The following is a 24,446-nucleotide window of genomic DNA, read 5'->3' as shown; positions in this document are numbered from 1 at the left end:
CTGACTCAAGAGGAAATAGAAAATCTGAATAGATCTAAAACAAGGAGAGAAACTGAACTGGTAAATTAAAAACTCCTCCCGCCCCCCCAAAAACATGGACCAGCCTCGTGAATTCTGCCAAATATTTAAAGAACTAATATCAATTGTTCACAAACTCTTACAAAAAATATAAGAGGAAAATAGTTCCCAACTCATTCTATCAGGCCAATATTACTCTGATAACAAATCCAAAGTTATCACAAGAAAGAAAAAAACTACGGACCAATATCTCCTATTGAAAATAGAAGCAGAGGCCCCTGGGTGGTTCAGTCAGTTGAAAGTTCAATTTCAGCTCAGGTCATGATCTCACAGCTCATGGGTTCAAGCCCCACGTCAGGCTCTATGCTGATAGCTTGGAGCCTGGAGCCTGCTTCAGATTCTGTGTCTCCCTCTCTCTCTGCCCCTAACCCACTTGCATTCTGTCTCTGTGTCTTTCAAAAATAAATAAACATTTAAAAAAAATTAAAAAAAGAAAACAGAAGTAAAAATCTTCAACCAAATACTATCAAACTGAATCCACCAACACATAAAAAGCCAATTTATGCATCATGAACAGTGGGATTTATCCAAGGAATGCAAGGTTGGTTTAACACCTGAAAATCAATTAGTGTATGTCAACAGAATGGAATACAAAACCCACGTAATTATCACAGTATATGCAGAAAAAGAATTTGACAAAATCCAACATCCTTTCACGGCAAAAAACATCTAACAAACTAGGCACAGAAGGGAACCTCCTCAACTTGATGAAGGACAGCTATGAAAACCTTAATGCTAATGTCATACTTAATGCTAAAAGATTGATGCTTTTACCCTAAAATCAAGAACAACAATATCAGCTTTTGCTACATCTATTCAGAATTGTACTAGAAGTCCTAGCCAGGTCAATTAGGCTAGGAAAAATAAAATAAAAGATACCTAAATTGAAAAGGAAAAAGTAAAAACTATCTCTATTTACAGATGAAACGATCCTGTATATAGAAAGTCCTAGAATATAAAATCAATGTGCAAAAAATTAATTGTATTTCTATACACATGCAATGAAAAATCCAAAAAAGAAATTAAAAAAATAATTTCATTTACCATTATATCAAAAAGAATAAGATACTTGAAAATAAACTTCACAAAAGAAAGGCAAGATACTCTAAAACTGTTTAAAAAATTAAAAATCTAAATAAATGGAAAGACATCCTATATTCATGGATTGGAAGATTTAATATTGTTAACATGACCACACTCCCCAATTTATCTACAGATTGAACACAAAACGTATCAAAATCCCAGCAGGCTTCTTTGCAAAAACTAATAAGCTGATCCTAAAATTCATAAGGACATGCAAAGAACCCAGAATAGCTAAACCAATCAAAAGAACAAAGTTGGAGGACTCCTATGTCCTGATTTCAAAACTCACTACAAAGTTACCATAATCAAGGCAGTGTAGGACAAACATAAGGAAAGGCATATGTATCAATAAAACAAAATTAAGAGTTTAGGGACACCTGGGTGGCTCAGTTGGCTAAATGTCCAGCTTCGGCTCAGGTCATGATCTCATGGTTTGTGAGTTCAACCCCTCATCAGGCTCTGTGCTGACAGTGTGGATGGAGCCTGCTTGGGATTCTCTCTCTCTCTGTGCCTCCCCACTCACGCTTTCTGTCTCTCTCAAAATAAATAAACTTAAAAAAAAAAAACAATTAAAAGTTCAGAAATGAACTCTTACATCTATGATTAATTGATTTTGACAAGGGTACAAAATTAATTCAATAGAGAAAAGGGCAATCTTTCAACAAATGGTGCTGGGACAACTGCACAGCTACATGCAAAAGACAGAAGTTGCACCACTTCCTCACAAACTATACAAAAATTAACTCGAAATGGATCACAGACCTAAATGTAAGAGCTCAAACTATAAAACTCTTAGAAGAAAACCTAGGAGTAAATCTTTGGAACTGTGGGTTGGGCAAAGCCTTCTTAGATATGACACAAGGGACAAAAGAAAAAGTAGAAAACTGAAGTTCATCAAAATTAAAAACTTTTACACATCAAATGATACCATCAAAAAAGTAAAAAGATAACTGCCAGAATGGGAAGAACTATTTACAATCACATCTATAGTAAGGGACTCGTATGTAGAATACATACTCTTATAACTCAATATGAAAAGATAAATAACCCAGTTAAAAAGTAGACAAAGAATCTGAATAAACAATTTGCTAACGAAGATATACCAACGGCCAACAAGTACATGAAAAGATGCTCGATATCATTAGATATAAGGGAAACGCAAATCAGAACCAGGAGATGCCACTTCACACCTACTAAGATGGCTACAAAGAGATGGATAGCAAGTGCTGGCAAGGAGGTGGGGAAACTGAAACCCTCACATGCTTGGTAAGAATGTAAAATGGTGCAGCCTCTTTGGAAAACACTTTGACAGTTCCTCAAAATGTTAGAAATAGAGTTACCTCATGACCCGGCAATTCTACTAGGCATCTACATAAAAACCTATGCACAGGAAGTGTTCATAGCAGCATTAACCATAATAGCCCCAAAGTGGAAATAACCCATATGTCTATCAACTGAACAAAATACAGCATATCCATGTAGTGTAGTGCTAATCAACAATAAAACAGGACTGAAGTACAGATACATGCTACAACATGGATGTAAACAGAGGTAGTCACAAAAGACTATAGACTGTATAGTTCCATTTATATAAAATGTTTACAATAAGCAAATCTACTGAGACACAATTTAGATTCTCAGTTGCCCAGGGGTGGAATGGGAAAGGAATGGGAGGTGACTCCTAATGGGTACGGATTCTTTTGGGGGTGATAAAATGTTCTAAAAATTGGATACAGGCAATAGTTGCACAACTCTGTTAATATACTAAAAATCACTGCATCGCAGGCCCTTAAAATAGGTGAACTGTATGGCATGTGAATTATATCTAATAAAACTTTTTAAAAATATTTTTAAATATTTTTTTATTTTGGGGGGGGGGGGGCAGCAGAGAAAGAGGGAGAGAGAGAATTCCAAGCAGGCTCCCTGCTGTCAGTGCAGAGCCTGATGTGGGGTTTGAACTCACAAACTGCGAGACCATGACCTGAGCAGAAAGCAAAACACTTAACCGACCGAGCTACTGAGGTGCCCCTCAATAAAATTGTTAACAAAGAAAAAAAGGACACAGCTTAAAGGCTGAGCAGGAGGAGTTTCCTGCAATTCTTAATAAAATGTTCTAGTACACCACAGACTTACATTTCAGAAAATGCTGTAAATAGCTCTTATGTGTATCACCTGTAGGGACACTGCAGCGAGGTGGTAGGTCTCACTAGCACATCAATTTGGGATTTTAAATTTCTCTTGAGGAAGCCTACAGTGTGCTAGATAAATTCTATTTACAGAAAAAGGTGAAAAAATGACATCACTCCTCTCTCCTACAGCAGATATACCCAAGCATAGGAACCATCCTAGAGACAGAACAATTGTTAAGCTCAAAATGCTTTTCGCTTTTTTTGGGGGGGGGAGGGGGGGAGGAAGGAGCTGTTTCTTTTCAATTCTGATTTTTAACATTTGACTTCTCCCAAGACCTCCCTCATACATTCCCTTGTAAGAACACTGGTAATAGAAGCCGGCAGGCTTCCTCCAGACGGAGTTCTGTGGGGGCCTTACACCTGGTCCCTTTTGTATCACCAAAACTGGAGCGAGCACCCAAACCAGAGGTGATCCTCAACCAGTGCCCACTGCTGGGCGAACGTCTGACACATAAAGGACTTCTTTTTCAAGAGATTATCATTTATAGACAGAAAAAGTACACTGAAGTAGTGGGAAAGCTGTTCAGCTCTACACCAACAGCTGTAAGGATTAACATTTGTTCTTCATTCGACCCTTTCCCTTTGAAGAGCTGTCCTCTCTTAAATGTATGGCTTGGTCTTGCCTCCCACCCCCTGCTCTACTGTGCTGGAATCAAGGGCTTCAGGAGGGAAGTGTGATTCCGGCACTTGTGCCACCCCTTCCTGCTAAAGTGGTCTGACCCGAGGAGACTGTTAATAAGGTACAGATTAGCATTTAGGCAAGTGGCCAAAATTCGAGGGTTTTGTTTTTTTGTTTTTCAGTTTCATGTCTCTGAATTCCCAGTCCCTCTGATTACCCCAAAGTTGAAATATACTTTATATATGTACATTCTAGGCCATTTAGTCAAGGACACAGGCCTTAAAATGCAGAAGTGGACACGATGTGGTACCCAGGGGCAGGATAACAGCACACGCAGGTCTCTTCCCGGAATGCTGGGTAGAACCTCAGGGTATAGGCTGCAGAGCTCACGTTCCCTCACGACCAGTGGGGCCCCAAGGTCATCCAGAGCATGAGAGTAAGGAGAGGATTCCAAGTGGGTGAGTCAAGGCAGGAAAATGCAGAACATCCTCTTAGGTAGCCAGAATTTTAAGATATCACTACTTAAAGCAGAAAAACATCAACATCCAACACCACCCCTCACGTACCCACCCCTGACCAAACCTAGACAACAACAAACAAACTGGCCAGACCTCCTCCTCCGGGCCCTACACAAGAAAAACAAAACAAAACAAAACAAAAACAAAAACAAAAAAACACCAAATAAAACACTATTCAGGAGCTGGTAGGGGCGGGGGCAAGTTTAATTGCTTTTTGTAAGAGACACGACGCCAGATGCCGTGTTCTCCAGAGATAAGCTTCTAACTCCTGACAGAGGCTCATCCTAAAATATAAGACTCCACAGGTAAAGAGTAATCTGGAAAGCCACTGGACAGGCTTTAAAAGCTTGAACTAAGGGTGAAGAAAATATTTCAAATCTCCAAACCAGCATGTTATGCTATTTTATTTAAAAAGGAGACCCAAACCCTATCCTCTGAAGGCCAACATCACAATACAGTTAGATGGAGGGGCCCACTAATCAAGACTGTCTGCCCACCAGGCAGCCAAACCTTATCCACAGAAACCCATCCAACAACGAGTAAGTCTTCTCACTGATGAGATGTCCTGGAGTTTCGGAACCATCTGGATTTGTTTGAGGATACATTTCAAATACATTAGAAATCCTCCACCATAGACAGAAACTGTAGAAGGCTCTCCCTGTAGGACTCTTCCTCCATCCCCAACAACTGCAGCAGGAGGAGCAGAGAGAAAGGGCACGTGCTAACAGATGGGACTCCTCTGCAGAGATGTGAAATTGTGTAACTTCACTCCGTTGCTGCCAAACAACCATAATGTGCATCTCTTCAGAAATAATTACTGGAGAATTCGAAATACCAACTGCCTCTCTCACAAAGTAGCAACCGCCCACACAGGAGCTGGGGGCTGATGCAGGATAAAGGAAGAGAGGAGCCTCCAGCCAAAGCAACAGCAACAGATTCACCAGGCACATGAGACACTTCCACAATAGGAGAGGGACCCTGGTTGAAGACCACCTTATTTCTCCTGTCGCTTCTGCTCCTGTACTCTAAGAAAAGGAGCCAAAGGAAGGGGTGGATAAAGCAGTGAAGAGGCCCCAGAGGAAGAAAGTAATAAAAAAGGCTGAAGTCTTTGAAATTATACCCTTTGGTATAAGTTTTAAAAAGCAGAAAATGGTCTTGTGCTAGTCAGCCTCCAAGATGGCACCCAATGAGGGAGCCATTTATCAGGTGAGATGAATCCCACCTCCCAGCATTCATGTCCCTGGACTGACCCGTTTAACCGAAAAGATATTATGGAAATAACAACGTGACTTCTGAAGCTAAGTCACAAAACACATTACAATTCCCATCTTGTTCTTGGATCACTCACTCTGGTCACTCAGCTGCCAGTATAGAAGAACACTCAAGCCACCCAATAGAGAGAGAGGTCCATCCACATAGTAAAGAATTGAGGCCTCCCACAAACAGCCAGCACTTGCCAGGCAGTAGTGAATTACTTGAGGAGAAGGTCCTCCAGCCCCAGTCAAGCTTTCAGATGACTACAGTCCCAGCCAACACTGTGACTGCATTCTCACAAGTAACCCTAAGCCAGATCACCCAGCTAAAATGCTTCCAAATTCTAGGCCTATGAAAGCTATGTGAAATGTTTATTGTTCTAAGCTACTAATAACTTTTGGAGTAATTTGTTATGCAGCAATAGATAACTAATACAGGCCTCTTAGAAACTCTTCTTTCTAACCCAAAATAGGTACAGAGTCCCAGGAGGCTGCATACATCTCCAGGTACCTACCTCTCCTCCCCCACGCAACTCACATGTGGAGAGAGAAAGCAAAAGTTACTACTCAATATGTCCCTTCCCTCTTTATTTCTCACTGGTAAGCTGAAGCTAAGCATTAAGGAAGCAAAATGTTTTCAATAAAGTTGAATACCCAGTAATGCTTTTTTTCTTTCCTGCTTCAGGCTCTATATCTAAATTGTGCTGCAAACTTATAATATTCAAAATTCCTGAACTACACTTTACACTTCATATATGTGCAAAGTTAATAAATATGGAATATATATCCCCTACTGAACTTTTTCTTAAAATCACTGTCACTTAACAGGATACCTTAAAGGATGCTTTCCCCCATCACACACTCTGTCCTGGAAACATTTTAAGAACCTTCAGTTCCTCTGAAAAGTTTTCTCTTCAATCAGTGAAGAGAATCACAGAAAATCACAGATTCCCTGGGGGAGAGAAGCTGTATAATATGTTCCAAGAAGCTCTGGATGTGCAATCTTAAAAGCTAAATTTAAGACCCCACTCTACCACAAGCAGTAAAGACTCTGGCCCCAATCTGTGGAATGGAGATTATATGTGTCCCATCTCACAGCATCACTGTTCTAAAATCAAGTAAGATGCTGAAAAGAAGGGGGGTGGGGGGGGAAGCCTACTTGCTCCCATCAAATTCAGTAAACTCAGCTGAGGGGCACCAGAGTGGTTCAGTCGGGTAAGTGTCTGAATCTTGGTTTCAGCTCAGGTCACGATTTCACGGTTCATGGGTTCGAGTTTCACGTTGGGCTCTGTGCTGGCAAAGCATAGCCTGCTTGGGATTCTCCCTCTCTCTGCCCCTCCCCCACTCTCACTCACTGTCTCTAATAAATAAATAAAATAAATAAATAAACAAACAAACAGAAAAACTCAGCTGAAACAGAAAGACAATGGTCTGCTAGGTGGCAGTCTTCTAGTGGGAAAGCTGGAGATGAGTAATTTGTTGTTATATTTCCAGCAAGGACATGGGAAAGAAGGCACCTGGACTGCCTAGGAATATATCTGTATCTGCCAAACAGAACTGTCAAATTACACTTTTTCATTTGTGAAATAATGAAATATCCATTCAGCCATTATCAATCTAACTCCTGGAGATACAATCATGTTTGTGGAAACTCATGAAATCAGGTTCATGTACAAGCAAAGGAGAGAGTGAGATCTTAGAAACAGCAATCCCTTTCTAGGCCCAATGCTAACAGTTTTCAGGCAATTCAGCAACCGTCATTTATCACAGCCCCACCAAGCTGTTTTGTTTTGGGTAGATAAACCAGTAGCTTTCATATCACTAACCTGAGTTAGGAGATTGTGACAAAATGGCTTATGCTGCCAGGACTTCCTATGAACATTGCTACTGCTCACTTGAAAAAGACACTATGAGTACTCTTTAACCTAAATGTTTAAACGGCTTTAGACCACATACATTTTTTTAAGTGGAACATTAAATGGCAGCAACATAATTTTGGAAGGGTTGCCCCTCCCACACACACATGCACCACCAGAAACTATCACAGTAAGCTATATCACTTTATTTGCTGCTCAGGTAAGCCCCAAACTGGCAAGTATGAGTCTAAGGTGAGTTTAACCATTATAACATTTACTGCTTTACAGTTATTAAAATGTTTACTTCCTTTTTTTAATGTTTATTTATTTTGAGAGAGAGAGAGAAAGAATGAGCAGGGGAGGGGCAGACAGAGAGAGAGGGAGAGACAGAATCCCAATCAGGCTTTGTACCATCAGCACAGACCCCAAAGTGGAGCTCGAACTCCTCAACTGCGAGATCATGACTTGAGCCAAAATCAAGAGTCGGATGTTTAACCAACTGAGCCACCCAGATGCCCCTAAAATGTTTACTTTCAGCAGGGAGACTTTACCCCTGCTCCTAAGTTTTTTATTCAAATATTGTGGTTCTGCACTTCCTGAGAAGTCTGCTGGAAAAACTATACTTTTTCCCCAAGAAGACTTTCTTTTTTGGGTGGAACACCACATAGAAGCTCTCTGTGTGGCTCATTTACACTGCTATAAATTAACCAACAAAGAAACATGGCTCTGATCCCATTTACTAACTAGTAGGAATCTCCCAAGTTGAGAGCTAAAAATGTTATCTGGGAAAAAAAAAAAAAAAAAACACCACAGAATTGTATTATGCTGCTGAGGTTTCCAAGCCTCAAAGATCTTATAATAATAGAATATACAAATTTAAACTATGAAAGAACTAATTACATCAAAAATTAAAAAATAAAAATAAAAGTATTGGTTTGGGATATTGTCAAAGGAGCCACATGGGTTAAACTTTTGGGCTAGGTAACATTAAGGGTCCTTATTAGTCCCATCATTTCTAGGAAATTCTAATAAAGCAATCCTTGTGGTAGGGGCAGGGAGAGGATGTTAAACTAAATCCTTAGGAGAACCATACTCATGAATTTTACTGGAACACTTCAATAAATACCTAATGAAAAATGTCTGTATAGTATTTTCTTTTTTTTTTTAAGCTTATTTATTTTGAGAGACAGTGTGCACACATGAGCAGGGGAAGGGCAGAGCGAGAATCCCAAGCAGGCTCTGCACAGCTAACACACAGCACAATATGGGGCTCAAACTCACGAACTGTTGAGATCATGACCTGAGCCCAAGTCAAGAGCTAGACACTTAACCCACTGAGCCACCCGGGTGCCCCTGCATATTTTCTTGTACATGTGACCCAAAGCCTTAGAATTGAAAACCTAAGTGTTACATTTTAACAAGATCTGCATTCTAGGTCTTACATATGCACAGTCTAAAACAATCCAATAAATATACCATTTCAATCATACAGCATATACCAACAATATACCATATCAACTGTCAAATTCTAAAACACCCAATTAAAACTATTAAATTAAATTAAAACTATTAAAAAACACTTAATGGGCAAAAGTCAAAAGTTATATATTTGTACTTATATTATTAAATGATTCCCAAGTTCTCTTCATTCTTCTCTAATTTCCATTTTTCATAACTCCTTGGATCTCACAGTCAATTAAAAAGCAAGTACACTGACAGACCAATGACATTTGTGTTTTGTAAGGGAGACAAACAGCCAGCCCAAATCAGCCTTTCCCTAGAGTCTTAACCTAAGCATACAGGCCTGCACTAACGGCACCAGGTGCCACAGTTCATGTTAATTAATCATGTATATAGCCTTGCTGCTTTCTTGAAAGTTCTCCCAAATTACTTAAGCTTTATATTTTTATCAAAATTGTCCTAGGTGTGGATCTAGGTCAGCAAACTTTTCTGTAAAGAGCCAAACAGTAAACATTTTAGGCTTTTGCCAGCTACACAGTCTCTGTTCCAAGTAATCAACCTTGTTGTTTTAGTGTGAAAGCAGCCACAGACAGCACCTAAGCGAACAAGTGTGGCTGCATTCCCACAAAACTTTACTTACGGGCCCTAAAATTTGAATTTCATATAATTTTTACACATCACAATTTTTTTCAAGCACTTAAAAATTGTAAAAACAATTCTTAGCTCCCAGACAAAACAATAATCGGTCAGAGCAAGAGACAGGGCCACATTTGGTCTGTGAGCCACAGTCTGCTGATTCCTGATGGAGACTACCAAAACTGTGTCAATAAACAACTCTGCATTCCCCACCAGGCCTCCAGCAGTAAACATCTGTGTACTGATCCTGTTTATCTCTTTCCTTCTATTCTGGAGGACTACAGTGAGTCTTTGAAAAGGCACCTAATTAACATATCAAACAGGGTAGATTTAACTAGTTGTTCCAAGGGCACACACCAGAGCTTCAGCACGAATTAAGATTTTCTTTCTCAAAGAAAGGTATATACATATATACATACATGTATATGTATATACATATAAAGGTATATGTGTGACAGAGAGGCTTCTAGTAGCTTCTAGTAGCACAGGACATCCGCTCACTGCAGCTTTTATAGTCTAAGACAATGGACAAAACCATAGTCCATAAACACACACACAAAAAAAAAGTGGGGAGGGGATGAACTTGAGATTGTACCTTTCAGAAGTCCTCTGTACGTGCCATCTCCTCACTGATACATCCCCCAGCAAAAAGAAAATACAGTAACAGCAGCAGCTTAAACACTCTTTGTTGGGGGAGGCAGACAGATAGCAAACACAGAACTACCAGCCCCAATATTACAGCCACCACTCTGGTATTTTCAAGGAACCTCTTTGGCTCAACTTTTATTTTACCAGTTAGTCCGAAGCCAGCTTCTGTCTGTGGCTTAAAAAAATCCCCACAACCTCATCCATTGTTTCATTCCTAGATTGGCATACAATTCTGTCTTAAGGAGTGTTAAGACAGAGTTCAGATACTGTAAGTCCCCAACAACTTCCAATAAAAAGAAAATTAACTTCAAATAGGTGTAGATGTTTCCCTGCGTTCAAAGAATCATATGGAAGTAGGGGTGGGATACAGCCCATACATTGGGGGACCATAATATACGAGGAAGCCAGTATCTTTTATGTATGTTAACTCTAACCCCTGACTAACTCATAAATAATCCCCCAAAATGATACAGTTTTATATAATTTCTACCTGCTATCCCACTATGTCTTGGAACCAAAGATATATGAAAGACTAACTTTATCAGGAGCCAAATAATCAACAATTTGGGAGAAAGAGGACCATCCAAGCTCAGAAGTTAAGACTTCAACGAGAAATGTGTCTCCAGGAATTTTGGTCCACTGATATCTTCCCTGGTCAGACCTGTGTTTGGTTGTATTTTTATATTTACTCTGTATGTATAACAAGGCCATCAACAAGACTCTGGGCTAACTCTACACGTTGGGCAGAAGGAGCTCTCAAAGGCAGAATACTACCAGGCTGATATACAATCATCCTATTATTTAAAGGCTCCAGGGGCACCTGGGTGGTTCAGTCAGTTAGGCATCCAACTTTGGCTTGGGTCATGATCTTACATTTTGTGTGTTCAAGCCCCACATCAGGTTCTCTGCTGTCAGCACGGAGTCTGCTTTAGATCTTCTGTCCCCCTCTCTCTGCCCCTCCCCCATTTGCTCTTTCTCTCTTTCTCTCTAAAATGAACATTAAAAACAAAACAAAACCCCAAATTGAAAGATTTCTTTTTTTTTTTAACGTTTTATTTTTTTTTATTTTTGAGACAGAGACAGAGCATGAACGGGGGAGGGTCGGAGAGAGGGAGACACAGAGTCGGAAGCAGGCTCCAGGCTCCGAGCCATCAGCCCAGAGCCCGATGCGGGGCTCGAACTCACGGACCGTGAGATCGTGACCTGGGCTGAAGTCGGACACTTAACCGACTGAGCCACCCAGGCGCCCCCCAAATTTAAAGATTTCTTAATATGTGGTGGTAGTCTCCTAGATTGTACACCCTACCGCATTACCCCATCAAATACATGGTCTCCAATCATTATCTACTCCACACAGCTTTCCTGGTCCATGACTCTCTAAAAAGAAATCTTTCAAAAGAAGAGAGAAAAAGAGTGTGAGCTAGAAGTTACCAAAACATGTAAAAAAAGAGTCAGTGGCACAGGAAGGACCAAACAATTGGTTCTCTATGGCTCTGGGGGGTCTGAGCCATAGGAGCCTCTATGCAATTAGCGAAGAATATGTCAAGATGAATCAGACTAGGAGCTGACAGAATGGTGAGGAAGGGAGCAGCCCAAGCTGAGGGACATTCAAAGAGACTTTCAAATCGCTACTTATGGGTCTCATGAGCATTACTTAAATTTGATGGGAAAACTTCAAAATAGTTCTTTCCAGCTTTCAAATCTCTCTTCTGATCTGCCAATCTTGACAGAAGAAAAAGGAAGCTTTGAAGAACAAGTGCATCTTCCGTGTGCAAAGCTAAGCGCCACATGTGAGCTCTCCAATATATAAACCTGCCTGTTCCCATGCGGTCTCTGCCTAAAACAATGGTGAAAAGCAACCCAGGGTGGAAAAAAAAGCAGGGAGGGAGGCTACCCAGGGTGTGTTGAGAGTATGGCTGAATTCTCAGCAGGGGAAACGCATTAGACAACTCCCAAGTCAAAGCAAAATCAAACCACAAAAGTAATAATAATTATTATTATCAGTGAACCAATAATTCCAGCTCCATCATGAAGTCTTTCACAGAGAACCTGACTTCCCAAGCAACCTGTAAGGAAGTTATGAAGCAATAAAATACAGTAACCGTTAGGAGAAAAAAGTCATAATCAAGTCAAAAACTAGTTAACAGGATAACCTGGCTCTATTGAAGGATGACACTGGCAGACACTGGAAAAGAGAAAACATGGAAGAACAACATCCATGCTAGAGTCTCTTCTCCAGACAACAGTTAAGTAGCCTTTTTTTTTTTTTTTTAATGTTTATTTGTTTATTTTGAGATAGACAGCACAAGCAGGGGGAGGGCAGACAGACAGAGAGCATCCGAACCAGGCTCCCAGTTCCGAACTTTCAGTGCAGAACCCATCACGGGCTTCAATCTCACAAACTGTGAGATCATGACCTGAGCTGAAATCAACAGTCGGATGATTAACCAACTGAGCCACCTAGGCGCCTCATGTCTCTTTAAAAGGATGTCAAAACATGATCTCTCTGCTCAAAGCGCTGTTATGGGTTAAATTGCATCCCTCAAAAAGATATGTTGAAGCCCTAACTCTCCATACCTGTGAATGTGACCTTATTTGGAAATAGTACCTTTGCAGATGTAATCAAGTTAAGATGTGGTCATACTGGATTAGGAGGGTCCCTATATCTAATCACCGGTGTCCTTAAAAGAATGTCATGTGAAGGCACAGAGATACACAGGAAGAAGATGGCCTTGTAATGAAGGAGACAGAGACTGGAGTTATCCTGCCACAAGCCAAGGAACATCGTGAAGTATCAGCCACCACCAGAAGCTAGAGGAGACAAGAAAGGATTTTTCCCTAGAACCTTAGGAGGGAACATGGCTCTGTGGCTCTGCTGATACCTCGATTTCGGACTTCTAGCCTCCAAATCTGTGAGAGAATTTATTTCTGTTGTTTTAACCCACCCAGTTTGTGGGTTTCTACTTTGTCAAGGCAGCCCTGGGGAGATAACACACCAATGGCTTCCTATCTTACTCAGAAAGAAAATCCAAGCATCATTACAAAGTGTTCCAGACTTTCCTTTATCTAACTTCAGCTCCTACTGTTCCCTTCTTAGTCACCACTCCATCCACACTGGCTTCTTCATTGGTCCTCAAAACCCTCCCACCATGGGGACTCACGCCATCTCAGGCTGGTCCTGTTTCAGGCCTTTGCAGATGCCATTCCCTTTGCTGGAAAGGTTCTCTCCCCAAGAATCTGCAAGGCTGTTCCCTCAATCTTCTTTCAGGGCTCTGCTCAAGTTCCCTTATTGGCAAGGCTCGGCCTAATTACCCTTTGGCATCTCTTATCCCTACGCCATGCACCCTATACCTCCTTCCCCTGCTTTATTTTTTTCCATAATACTTAAGACAAGCTGACATGTGTATCTTGCTTAACCTTTAAAAGATCCATTTCCCTCCATAATGTTAGCTCAGTGAGAGCAAGACTTTTTCACTGCTGAATCACAGCGCACTCTATTGAACAGATAAACAGATTCTATCAGGACAGGTGAAATTTTACTCAAAACTGGCTGTGTGACAAAAAAGGTTGCTACTAATTAAATGGATCAGAAGCTTTTGTAGTTGAAGGGCAGGCTCAAGGTTGAGCTCTGAGGGGCTAGGAGACCATCTCTGTGCCAGGTTTCTGTAGATAGACTGAGAGGCTCACCATTCCTATATAGATGAAGGAAAAGTGAACAATTTTGAAACAGCTTAAGATTCCTTCATATCTAAAAAGGTCCACTCTTACATATAATTTTTGTCTCCAGCCACACACACCCCTGAAGAAAGTGACTTAGCCTGAGAAATATCTGAAGCCAAATCTAAACATACCTTCACCTCTGCATTACTACATACATTTTTGGTTTTTCGGGGCTTAGGGGGAAGGGCCCAGCAGGAATGTTTGATAATGATAATCTCAAACTGCAAATGTACAAACCACTTGGGAAGAAAACCATATTCCTAAAACAAACAAAAATATTTCAAATAAGCCAGGAGCCTTAAAACAGCTCTTTCTTAGTAAGTACTCGATCAAAAGCTTTTTAAATGGTCCTAAGTTAACACTCTTCCTTCCCTCATTTACATTCTCAAAACTTTAAAACAAAAGAGTCAGAAAATGAAAATCTTCCTTTACCTTGGGTTTTGGCCCCCGGTGCTGCCAATCCTAATGATGAATCACAGGATTCCTTGAGAGGTGATCTGATTGGTGTTTCAGCTTCAGGGGTCTCAAAATTACCTTCTGAATCCGAGCTGCCAAGGGGGAAAAATGAGGAATTACCACTTTCAACGGTATTTCCGACACCCTTTACAACCTACATATCCGAAAAGGCTAAAGTCCAGCATTTTTGCCTAACTTTACAACCCACTAGTCCTCAGCAAGGACTGGCCTGTGGGAGCTGCTGCGGGTTTTCTCGCAGGGCCCTCCTCCGCCTTCTGTCTGGCATCCTGTCTCCCTGAATATCTCCTCCATCCTCCGGAGCTTTTCTCATCACCATTTATTTCTGAGGTCATCCTTTCTTCTGACATCCCCCCAAAAGCGCTTTCCAACAGACTCCTTTTCTAAAAGAATCCTTTCTCATAGGTTTAAAAATTAAGACTGCCCTCTTCCCCTAAAATTAAGCCAGCTCTCGCCATGATGCCTTTTTCTTTGGCAGGCCTCTACCTGTTTGGAACTCACTCGGCTTGAGGCTGAGAATGCTGTCACCTGCCTTCCTCAATCACTCGGTGGCAGCTCAGCAAAGACCACCATTTCTCACCAGCTGCCAGGGGCCTGTCATCACGCGACCTTCTTTACCAAGGCTGCATTTTCGGGCCACAAGGGGACACCAGGAGGGCCTGGGAGCGACTTCTCCACAGGGAGGGCCCCAAGTTCTACCGGTGTGATCAAGGACACTCTTGTGTGTAGGGGCGGGGGCTGGGGGATCGAAGCTTAGAGAAAGTGACTGAAGCAGACCGGGATGCGGGAAGACTGCAGATTCCGGGTTAGGTTCTGAAAGCTCATACGGAAACGGAGGAAAGGTAATACCGGACAAAACATCCTGAACTTTCGAATGCACAGCGGGGACCCGGTTACGGGCAGGGACGCAGCATTGCCATGATAATGGTTACGCGGGTGAGCGACCACACACACGCACACAGAATGAGCCGCAGATGGATGGATGGCAGCACGTCTGCATCTCGGCAGGGATGCGTGTACTTGCCTGAAACTCAAGGATTTGGTCTCGGCTTGCGAGTCCTCCTCCTCGGGATCGCCCTCGGGCCCTCCGGCCTCGTCCTCTCCGGCGCCCCCGCCGCGCACCGCGGACCAGGTCCATTTCGCCCACTGCACTGGGGACAGGATCTGCCAAGGGCTGAACGCCATGAGCGCGGCTCCTCCGGCTCCAGCTCCTACGAGTAGGGGAAGGGGGAGAGCCTTTTTTCCCTTTCAAAATGGAGGGAACGGGTGACAGGCGCCTGTAAGCGTTTCCAGCGGAGGCGCGGATGTGGTTAAACGAGCGCCGTCGGGGGCCCGGGTGGAGCGCTTCCTCTCGGCCGGCAGTCAGCGCCGCTTCCTCCTCGTCCTCCTTCCCCAACGGTGCGGTCGCGGCCACCCCCGCGCCGGGCGACTCCCGCCGGTAAGATGCCTTTCCTGGGGCCTCCTCAGGGCCCCGGCCCGCGGCACCGGGTGGCTCGGGTCTTGGGGTCTCCGACTCCCGCCTCCCGGCCGGCGGGGCGCGCATCAGCTGCCGCGGGAGCCGCGCCCCAGGAGCCGCCCCCTTGGACCGTACTATTCGCGCGCGCGGGCGGGGGCGACGGCGGCGCCGGGGCTTTGAAGTTCGCGGCGCTCCCGCCCGATCCCCCCGCCGCGGCGCCGTGCTGGTAGCGCCCGGACTGCGGGCAGGGGGCTGCCCCGCTGCGACTCCGGCGGGCAGAGCACCCAGGCGCCCCCAACAGCTCAGCGAGCGGCGGGAGCTGGGAAGATCCATTTCCTGGGTCCGTGCACGCTGGGCTTTTCCTCTTTCCCTTATTTTTTCATCTTGCTACTGTGACTTAATGGCGTTGTGACATTAGATCGCATAGAAGTGAAGCCCCTTATTAAAAAAAAAAAAAAAAAACTTTGAGGCCGCAGTTGCCTGTTCTTTTTACCCCTCCCTGACATTGACAGCGTGGAAAATTTCGGCCTATTCACCTCCGACTCTACCACTCCCAGGATTTGGAAATTCCTCAGCAATGCTACAAGAGGAGCCAAGGACTGGAATTGTAGATGCTTTGTCCCTCCCCAAACCGCACTCCTGGACGCTCTGGGGCCAGGTCTTTGGTAAAGGGTGCTAAATTACCCCCGTGAAATTACAGCCTGATCGGCTTCCCATTCTCCTTTTTGAGGCTTTCTCTTCATAACTTCGTCTAAATCTTTGATTTCTGACTTCGTTTACTGCTTCAGAAGTATGCCAACAGGCCTGGTGAAGGCAGCCTTCAAAATAAAAACCCTCTTTATGTTTGAAAGCAGAAGGAAATAGAAGAGCTCTCCTCGGATTTTCTTCATTTTCCGTTTAGGGATCGCTCGTCTCAGAATCTCCAATGCACCAAGGAAGCTGGCAGACACAAACCAAACACCAGGTTTCATGATCTCCTTGCCTGGATAAGGCATTTCTTGTACTATTGTAATTTCCCAGAGTCGCCGTGAATCTGTGAGGTGGTTGCAGGTTCTCACAGAGAGAGCAGCTTCAGAATTTAGGAACAAAGTCATGCTGAAACTGCAAGAGACCGTCTCCCCTAAAAGGGGAGTCATGCTGAGGAGTCATGACTGTCTTACACATTTGATAGCAAAAACAAAAGCAAATATCCTGTAAGATAAGGCAGGGTAGTTATCTTACCATAAGATAACTTAGTCTTACCATAACAGAAAGGCAGAGGTTTGCCTGAAGTCTAGATAAAAGGATTAGGGTGTCAGGATGCTTTAGAATTCATCCAGCTCCTTTCCAGAGAGAAACACAACTGTCAGGATTGTTCTGGAGACTACAAGGATGGGAAGTACGCAGGAGTCTTTTTTTTTTTTTTTTAAAGTCATGAAATATACCCCAACATTATCCAGTTCTTTGTATTTTTAGGTTTACGGCTCACCATATAAACCTTCAGGTTATAAACTCCCCCAGGTTCCTGGATTTGACCCCTGTTTTGTTGCCTGGAAATAATATTACCACCCCCCACTCCCCACCCCATGTAAATTAGTAACTGGCACCTATGTCTTCTTACATCCCGTTCATTCTTTCTCCTGGGTAGTTCTCAAATCTTCATTCCTCTGCATCCCCACTGTCACTGACATACTTCCCAAACTGTCTGTTTCTTACAGCTGCACTGCAAATGTCTTCCAGCTAGTTTTACCTCAGGGTTTTCCCACCTGAGGGCATCCCACCTGGTTGATAGGTGACTTGTGCTATAGTCTTGCTGTTCCTGTTCCTCATTACTCCCAGCCCTTTGTATTCCTAAGCCATAATCAGTAGAGAATTGGTTCTGAACTTTCAGTATGTCCCAGAATCATCTGGGGTGCTTCTTTAAAAATACTAACTCAAATCACCACCAGGGCCTGGAAATCTGAATTTTTACCAAGTATCTTGTGGAATTTTTTTTCAAAGGATAAATTTGGGAAACAACGATGAGCTTGGACTAATTGCTGCTGCTAGAACTATTTCTCTTTTTCCTGTAGAGTTCTGCACATTCCCACCCCCTTACCCCCACCTCGAGCTCCCAGACCTTGACTTCCCAAACTTCCTTCAATACCCAACTCAAGTGTTTAGTCTGAGAAAGCAGGCTGATTTCTCCTGTTTCTACCATCTCTATACCCCAACCTCTCAAAGAAACTTTTACTGTGGCCCTTAGATGGTTTTGAAAGGGGACACTATTAATAGTTACACCAGACAGCAAGCACAAACCAGGATGTCCCCAGGATGTAAGGTCACCCTACACTTAGCATATGATATATAATGTGTTTGTTTACCTATCTGTCCCACTTCTAGACCATAAGCTTCTAAATGGCAGGGGCCACATCATATTTGTGATTTATTTTTGTTTCTCCAGAGATTAGGACAGGGCCATACACTCAATAGGTGTTCACTAAATAAACAGAAAAGGGATATTGTAGTTTATAGATAGATCTTATGAGTTTGAGTAGGATGACATAAATTCCAAAAGCCTGACTCCTCCTGGGGAAATCAAGTTTTGGAACCAGCACAGAATGGAACTTGGAGCAAGTAATGACCCCAGTAAGGTAAAGCCCAACCTATACAGCCATTTCTTGAAATTGGAGAAGCAAATGCCTAGTTTTCTGAACATCACTCTACTGCAAGCTCCTAGACTTGATGTGAACAGCGATAAAGGAAGTAATTACTCAATAACTTGAACTTATTTTATTGTCTAGAAGTTCAAGTAATGAGGCTAACTGACATATCAATTTTCCTGTAATTCTGGGAAAGAAGGGGCAATGTTTGAAAACAGATATCCCAACCAAGGTAAGCCATTTTGCTGCTATCCTCAGCTTCAGAGAGCAGAATGTCTGCAAATACATGACCAAGTCACCTAATGCAACGGATTTGTCTTGGAAACAACCGAAACCACAGAAAGAAACCCATCTGTTCCTTCCTCTCTTCTTGCCCTTCACTGAAGCTTTAGATCAATAGGCCATGAAAATCTAAAATGTAACTTCCTTGAAACATTCCACAATTGTGGTGTGGCCAAGCCAGGCACATCCGTTGCCTGTAATGGATGCTCCAGAGGGATCTGCAAGATGGGTCTCTTCGTTTAAAAAAATAATAAAATGTACGGGTTAGCAAACTCAAACAGGCAAACAACTAATCATTTCATAGCATTTCACAGCAGAGCTATTCTGGGAAAGCCTGGCATGGGGGCAGGAGGTGGGGGCAGATGTAGTTGGGGCCTAAAGGAATTGGTATGGATCCTGTATACCTCATAAAGAGTTGATCTCAACTCAAGTACTCAAGTTGAACTTGATCCTGTAGCGGGGGGACGGGGTGGGGGGGGGTGTCAAACACCAGAACCTCCCTAGGTAACATAAGGGAGTGACAAGGCCAGAGTGGCAGCTGTGTCATCTGGAGAACACTGCTGTGGCTAAGGGGCAGTGCTACCAAGTTCCTGGTGCCCAGCACTGCCATCTACCAGTCTTTCGAGAAAAACCCAAACCATGGGTTTTATAACCCATCTTCCGATCTTTAATGTTCTTACTAATTTAAATCATTTTGAACCTTGTGAAGGCCAACATGGTGCTGGACAAAAACAAAGCCATCTGTGTGTCCGGGTAGCCCCCGAGCCTGGATGGGCAGAGGGGAGTCATCAGGCTTTGAGCAAGTAAATAACATTTCCATTTAGATCATTTAGATCATTCTGGTAACAACCTGGGGGATGGAAGGGAAGTAGTGAAGACTGGGACCCAATTTCCCTGCCCCAAACTACCTAGAGAAAGTGGACAGCCTCTCCCCTAGAGGGTAAAGAAGCAGAACTGAAATTCACGTCCTTAGCTGTCACTGCACTTGTTCAGGAAGCATCAGAGTTGTAAGCAGCTCAAGCATGATGTGAACACTTTGACAGTGGAAGGACCAGAAAACCACTGCTAAGGAAACCGAGTTTGTGCCAGCCAGTGAAATGAAAAAGCATCGGTTATGAAATGATGTGGAGGGAGTGGAGGAAGCAAGGCAGGAGGACCATGATGGCACAAGGGAATTAGGGATGAAGTAGGCAGAGAGAAAACCAAAAGGTCAGGCAGGCAGACAAACCCGTCAACATATCTGTATTTTCTCACAATTTAGGAATCTGGTGAGCGAGAGACACATCCCATGCAACTAAGATTAGATGCCAGATTGATGATGTAACCAAAGTGGCTGGGCAGCTCTGAAAACTTAGAAAAAGCACTGGCCTGGGTGAAACTGAAATGGCAAATAGCAGCTAGGCTGACATGCCTCAGCGGAACCTCCATAGACTGTCTCCCACTCCCCAGCCCTGCTTTTTGAGAGCTGTTTGCTGGATGAGGTTCCAAGACGTGGCAGGGAATTCCCCTGCACGTGGTTGCCCCACCAACCTGATCACTGAATGTTCTCACCTCACTCACCAAGCTAAACATCCTCAGGAGGTCTCTAAGATGTAATGGTTTAACAGTACCCTAGATCAATCTGATCTCTGTAATCCTCCTCTCCAGTAGCGGGGCAGGTTTTCTTATTCTCAGTTTGCAGATGACGTAACTGAAGCAGAAAAGGCAACCACCTGCCTGAAGTCATACAGCTAATTGGTGCCAGAAGTGAATCTAGAACACCAGTCTCCTGTCAGTACTCTTGGCGCTGTATCAGACTGGAAGAAAGCAGAATGTCTTCGCAGCCACGAGGTAGCTTGCCGTCCCATAATCTAGACACTCCTCTCGATATACTGCGGCTGCAGTCCCTGCTTCCTGCTTACCCGGCATGAAAGCCACAACTAAGAATACCTCACTCTGCCACAGAGAAGTGCCACTGCCAGCAGGAGGCCTGCTTTCCTGACCCACCTCAGTCTAACCAGGCAACAACATGCTGATGTCTGCACGAGGCAACATCACACGAAGCAGATAAGGGCATCTGACATATTCAAATACGTTCATGTTACAGTCTCAACCCTGCAAGATGAGATGTTCTTAGAGGCTATAATCACCTGTAGAATTACAATCTTCACTCCACTACCCAAATACTCCCAAATCAGAATTCATACTACATATTTACACTGCACGTTATATCATAAAGACATCCTCCTTTCTTTTTTTTTTTAATGTTTATTTAATTTTTTTTGAGAGAGAGAGAGAAAGAGAGAGACATAGCACCAGTGGAGCGGGGGCAGAGGGAGGGGGAGACACAGAATCTGAAGCAGGCTCCAGGCTCTGAGCCATCAGCACAGGGCCCAATGTGGGGCTTGAACTCACAAACCGTGAGATCATGACCTGAGCTGAAGTCAGATGCTTAACTGACTGAGCCACCCAGGTGCCCTAAGAGAACCTCCTAATTTTTTTTTAAAGAAAAGCCAGATTTATGTCCATAGTTAATACTCTTTCAGAGTTCTACAAAGATTAAAAGGGATCTAAACTGTATCCATTAAATACTTGGCCAAGCTCCCCACCTAGGGCCTGCTCAGAGACCCTTGTACAGGCTTTCTGCTGGTGAACAACTCTTGTCAGGTCCACCATATCACAAAAGTAAAGTCTGACTTTCCCAGAAAGTATGCTATTCAACCTGGGTCAGGATCAGACAGATGGCAGAATTGCCACATGGCAGAGTTAAATAGTGTGTCAGCCTTCAGTGGGAGGTGGGGGGAAAAAACAAATATATTTTATAGTGTTTACACTGAACTAGTATCATTTAAGAGCCAGTTCTATGAAGTTCTCTCTCATCCCTATCAGACAGCATGAATGTATGTTTAATGACTTTATGAGAAAGTTCACTTTAGCTCCGCCCTGGGATGTAAGAGGGTTAGAGAAACAGTTGTTGAGTATGAAAGACAGAAGCAGAATTAGGTCTGTTCATTCCAAGTGAGGAAAATAACCCCAATATTATCCCTAATTCTTCCCACCAACTACCACAAACCCAAAGTTGAAAACAAGCCAAAAATAAACACAAAAGATCCAATTAAAGCAGTGAACTCTCTTTAAATTTAGAAATACCTTCCATTCTAGGAGATAAAAGTGGTTTTTCCTGCTAAACAGCATTATTACAACTACAGAGTCGGTTAAACAGGTAGGCAATCTTGTAAAATTACTGTTATTGATTTAGCACTTTTTGGTTTCTTCTGTTGAATTTGTATTCCTTTCCAGCAGATTAGGCATGAAGAAAAGTGGACCCTCTGAGTCAGGCAGTGCTACATGTTAAGCCTCAGACAAGAAAACCATCTGAAACCCTTTCTAAGTTGTTTATGAATTTAAGTTTCTAATAATGAACATTACCCCAAATTTGAGAGATCTACTTTACTTCATTTACCTAGGTTAGGCAGAGGGTGGAATCTAAGGCTTGAGTTAAAGAGACTGAAGGAATTTAGGAAGTCGAAAGAGAATAATATTCTTACTCCTGCAGCCATTTTATTCCCTCCCCTCTCCTCTACCCAACCTCTAAAATAAATCTCCCAGATAATACACCTGGAACACTAGAAGAACACTGATCACATGACCCGGCTTTTCTGAGATCATCCTGATATCAAATATTCTACCTGCTCTCCTTGTAAACACATGTCCCCATTTTCAATTTATGAAACATTGTCACTAAGAAGTTGAAAGGTAATAGAGAGGGAGGACAACTGGAAAGGACAGCAGAGATTCATGGGGGTGGGGGTCAAGAAGGGAATATCCAAAATAACTGGGGTACCCACTCCATGTAAATCCTCACTCTGGGACGTGGGGTGGGGGGTGGGGATTTCATGACAGTAACTCTTTGTGACTGATAATCTTCCTGTGTTTCTAAGGAAAGGAAGAAGCAAACTCCTTGACATGATATACCACCAGCCTTCATCTTTTTTTTTTTTTTTTTAGTTTATTTATTTATTTTGAGAGAGAGAGAGAGAGGAAGGGCAGAGAGAGAGGGAGACAGAGAATCCCAAGCAGGATCCATGCTGTCAGCACAGAGCCCGACGCGGAGCTCAAACCCATGAACCGAGAGATCATGACCTGAGCTGAAACCAAGAGTCAGATGCTTAACCAACTGAGCCACCGAGGTGTCCCTGACCTTTATCTTTTTAAAGCAAAAATGTAACTGCCATATTTGGGTTCTGAAACTGTATGTGTGTGAAAATTGAAGGAAAATATGTTCTTTTATATGTCCTGTTATACCACAAAGTGGGGAGAAGGGAAACCTGTCCTTTTTGTGTATGTTAAAATTTTTTAAAACTCCAAATGTTAACACATCACTCATTTTCTTCACTAATAAATAAAAGCTAACCAACTAGCTGAATAAATGGAAAGATGTTACAAAGTCTCAAGTTGGTTAAATTAAATATTTAAAGATGGCAACATTATCCAATTAATGTATAGGTCTAATGCAATTGCAATAAAAATTCTTAGGGTTTTTTTTTCCTTGGGATTTGTCAATGTTTTCCAAAAATTTACTTAGAAACAAGTGAGCATATTTTAGATTCTTAAAAAACAAAACAAACAAACAAAAAAAAAAACAGAGTCAAACAGGGGATTAGGCCTACAAGGTATTAGGATACATTTATGCCAAAATAGGCATATCCTTGTTCTGTGAAACAGAATGGAAAGCCCAGAAAAAGAGACTACCAAATATGGGGATGTATTATGTGATAAAGAAGATATTATAATACAGTGGGGAAGGAAAGGAAATTTAATTAGTGGTTGCAGAATAAGTGGTTGACAATGGGGAAAAAGATCAAGTTAAAACCTTACCCCAGAACATATACCAAGACGAATTCCAGATGGATTAGATGTCTAAATAATAAAAATCAAACCATGGGGAGAAAAAAACCCAGAAGCAACAGAATCTGTCAAAGCTCTGTCGAAAGGATGACTGTCTAATCTTCCAAGTAATTAATGAAATCACACACAAAATAAAGATTGCAGATTTGGCCACATAAGAGTAAAGCTTCTAAATGTTTGCCTGCTGGGGAAAATAATAGCAACCCAAAGCTAGTATTGTTATTACCTAAGGCTCTCATGAAAATCATTAAGACCATCCAAACCTCAACAGAGCAACGAGCAATTATAACTGCTTGCTATGTGTCAGACACTATGCTAAGCACTCTTTACGTGAATTATCTCCTCTAATCCCTGCCCTCTGGCCCCATAGTATTGGAGGATATTATTATGAGGAAGGTATTAGTATGGCTTTTTTTAAAAACCAGGTCAAGTTGACTACATTTTCAACTTCTAGAGTAGGGACTCTGTATCTGAGTTTAGCAAGAAGGGTTTCAGAAGACTGTGATCTCCTTGAAATGACACGCAAAATTGTGTGTGCGTGTGTGTGTGTGTGTGTGTGTTTGTATTTACACCCATCTCCCCCTGCCTCGTCCCCGTATCCAGTCAAGCTCCACTCCAGGAACAATGCTTTAGGCTGATTAAAGATTAATTTCTGAATCTGAAAG

At 42.6% G+C, this 24,446-nt stretch overlaps 1 protein-coding gene across 11 annotated transcripts in view; it reads right to left on the bottom strand.

Moving 5' to 3' along the window:
* TACC1 (transforming acidic coiled-coil containing protein 1) overlaps positions 1–24,446 on the bottom strand; it is a 120,502-nt gene that overhangs the window by 42,251 nt on the left and 53,805 nt on the right. For 3 of the 11 annotated variants that reach the window (XM_049632416.1, XM_049632420.1, XM_049632421.1), the window contains exons 2-3: positions 15,560–15,746; positions 14,494–14,609 (exon numbers count right to left, since the gene is read on the bottom strand). The exons of 2 other annotated variants lie outside the window; for them this stretch is intronic. In XM_049632416.1, coding sequence (XP_049488373.1) covers positions 14,494–14,609; positions 15,560–15,720 — 277 coding nt within the window. In that variant the 5' untranslated portion in view covers positions 15,721–15,746. Of the gene's footprint in view, positions 1–14,493; positions 14,610–15,559; positions 15,817–24,446 lie in introns of those variants that run through there. 6 more of the 11 variants (XR_007458171.1, XM_049632417.1, XM_049632418.1 and 3 more) reach the window with 3 other exon arrangements.

This window comes from Panthera uncia, chromosome B1 (genome assembly GCF_023721935.1).
Source record: "Panthera uncia isolate 11264 chromosome B1, Puncia_PCG_1.0, whole genome shotgun sequence".
Classification (NCBI taxonomy): domain Eukaryota; kingdom Metazoa; phylum Chordata; class Mammalia; order Carnivora; family Felidae; genus Panthera; species Panthera uncia.
Note: the sequence above shows the minus strand (reverse complement) of the source record. Positions and strands in the feature narration are given on the sequence as shown.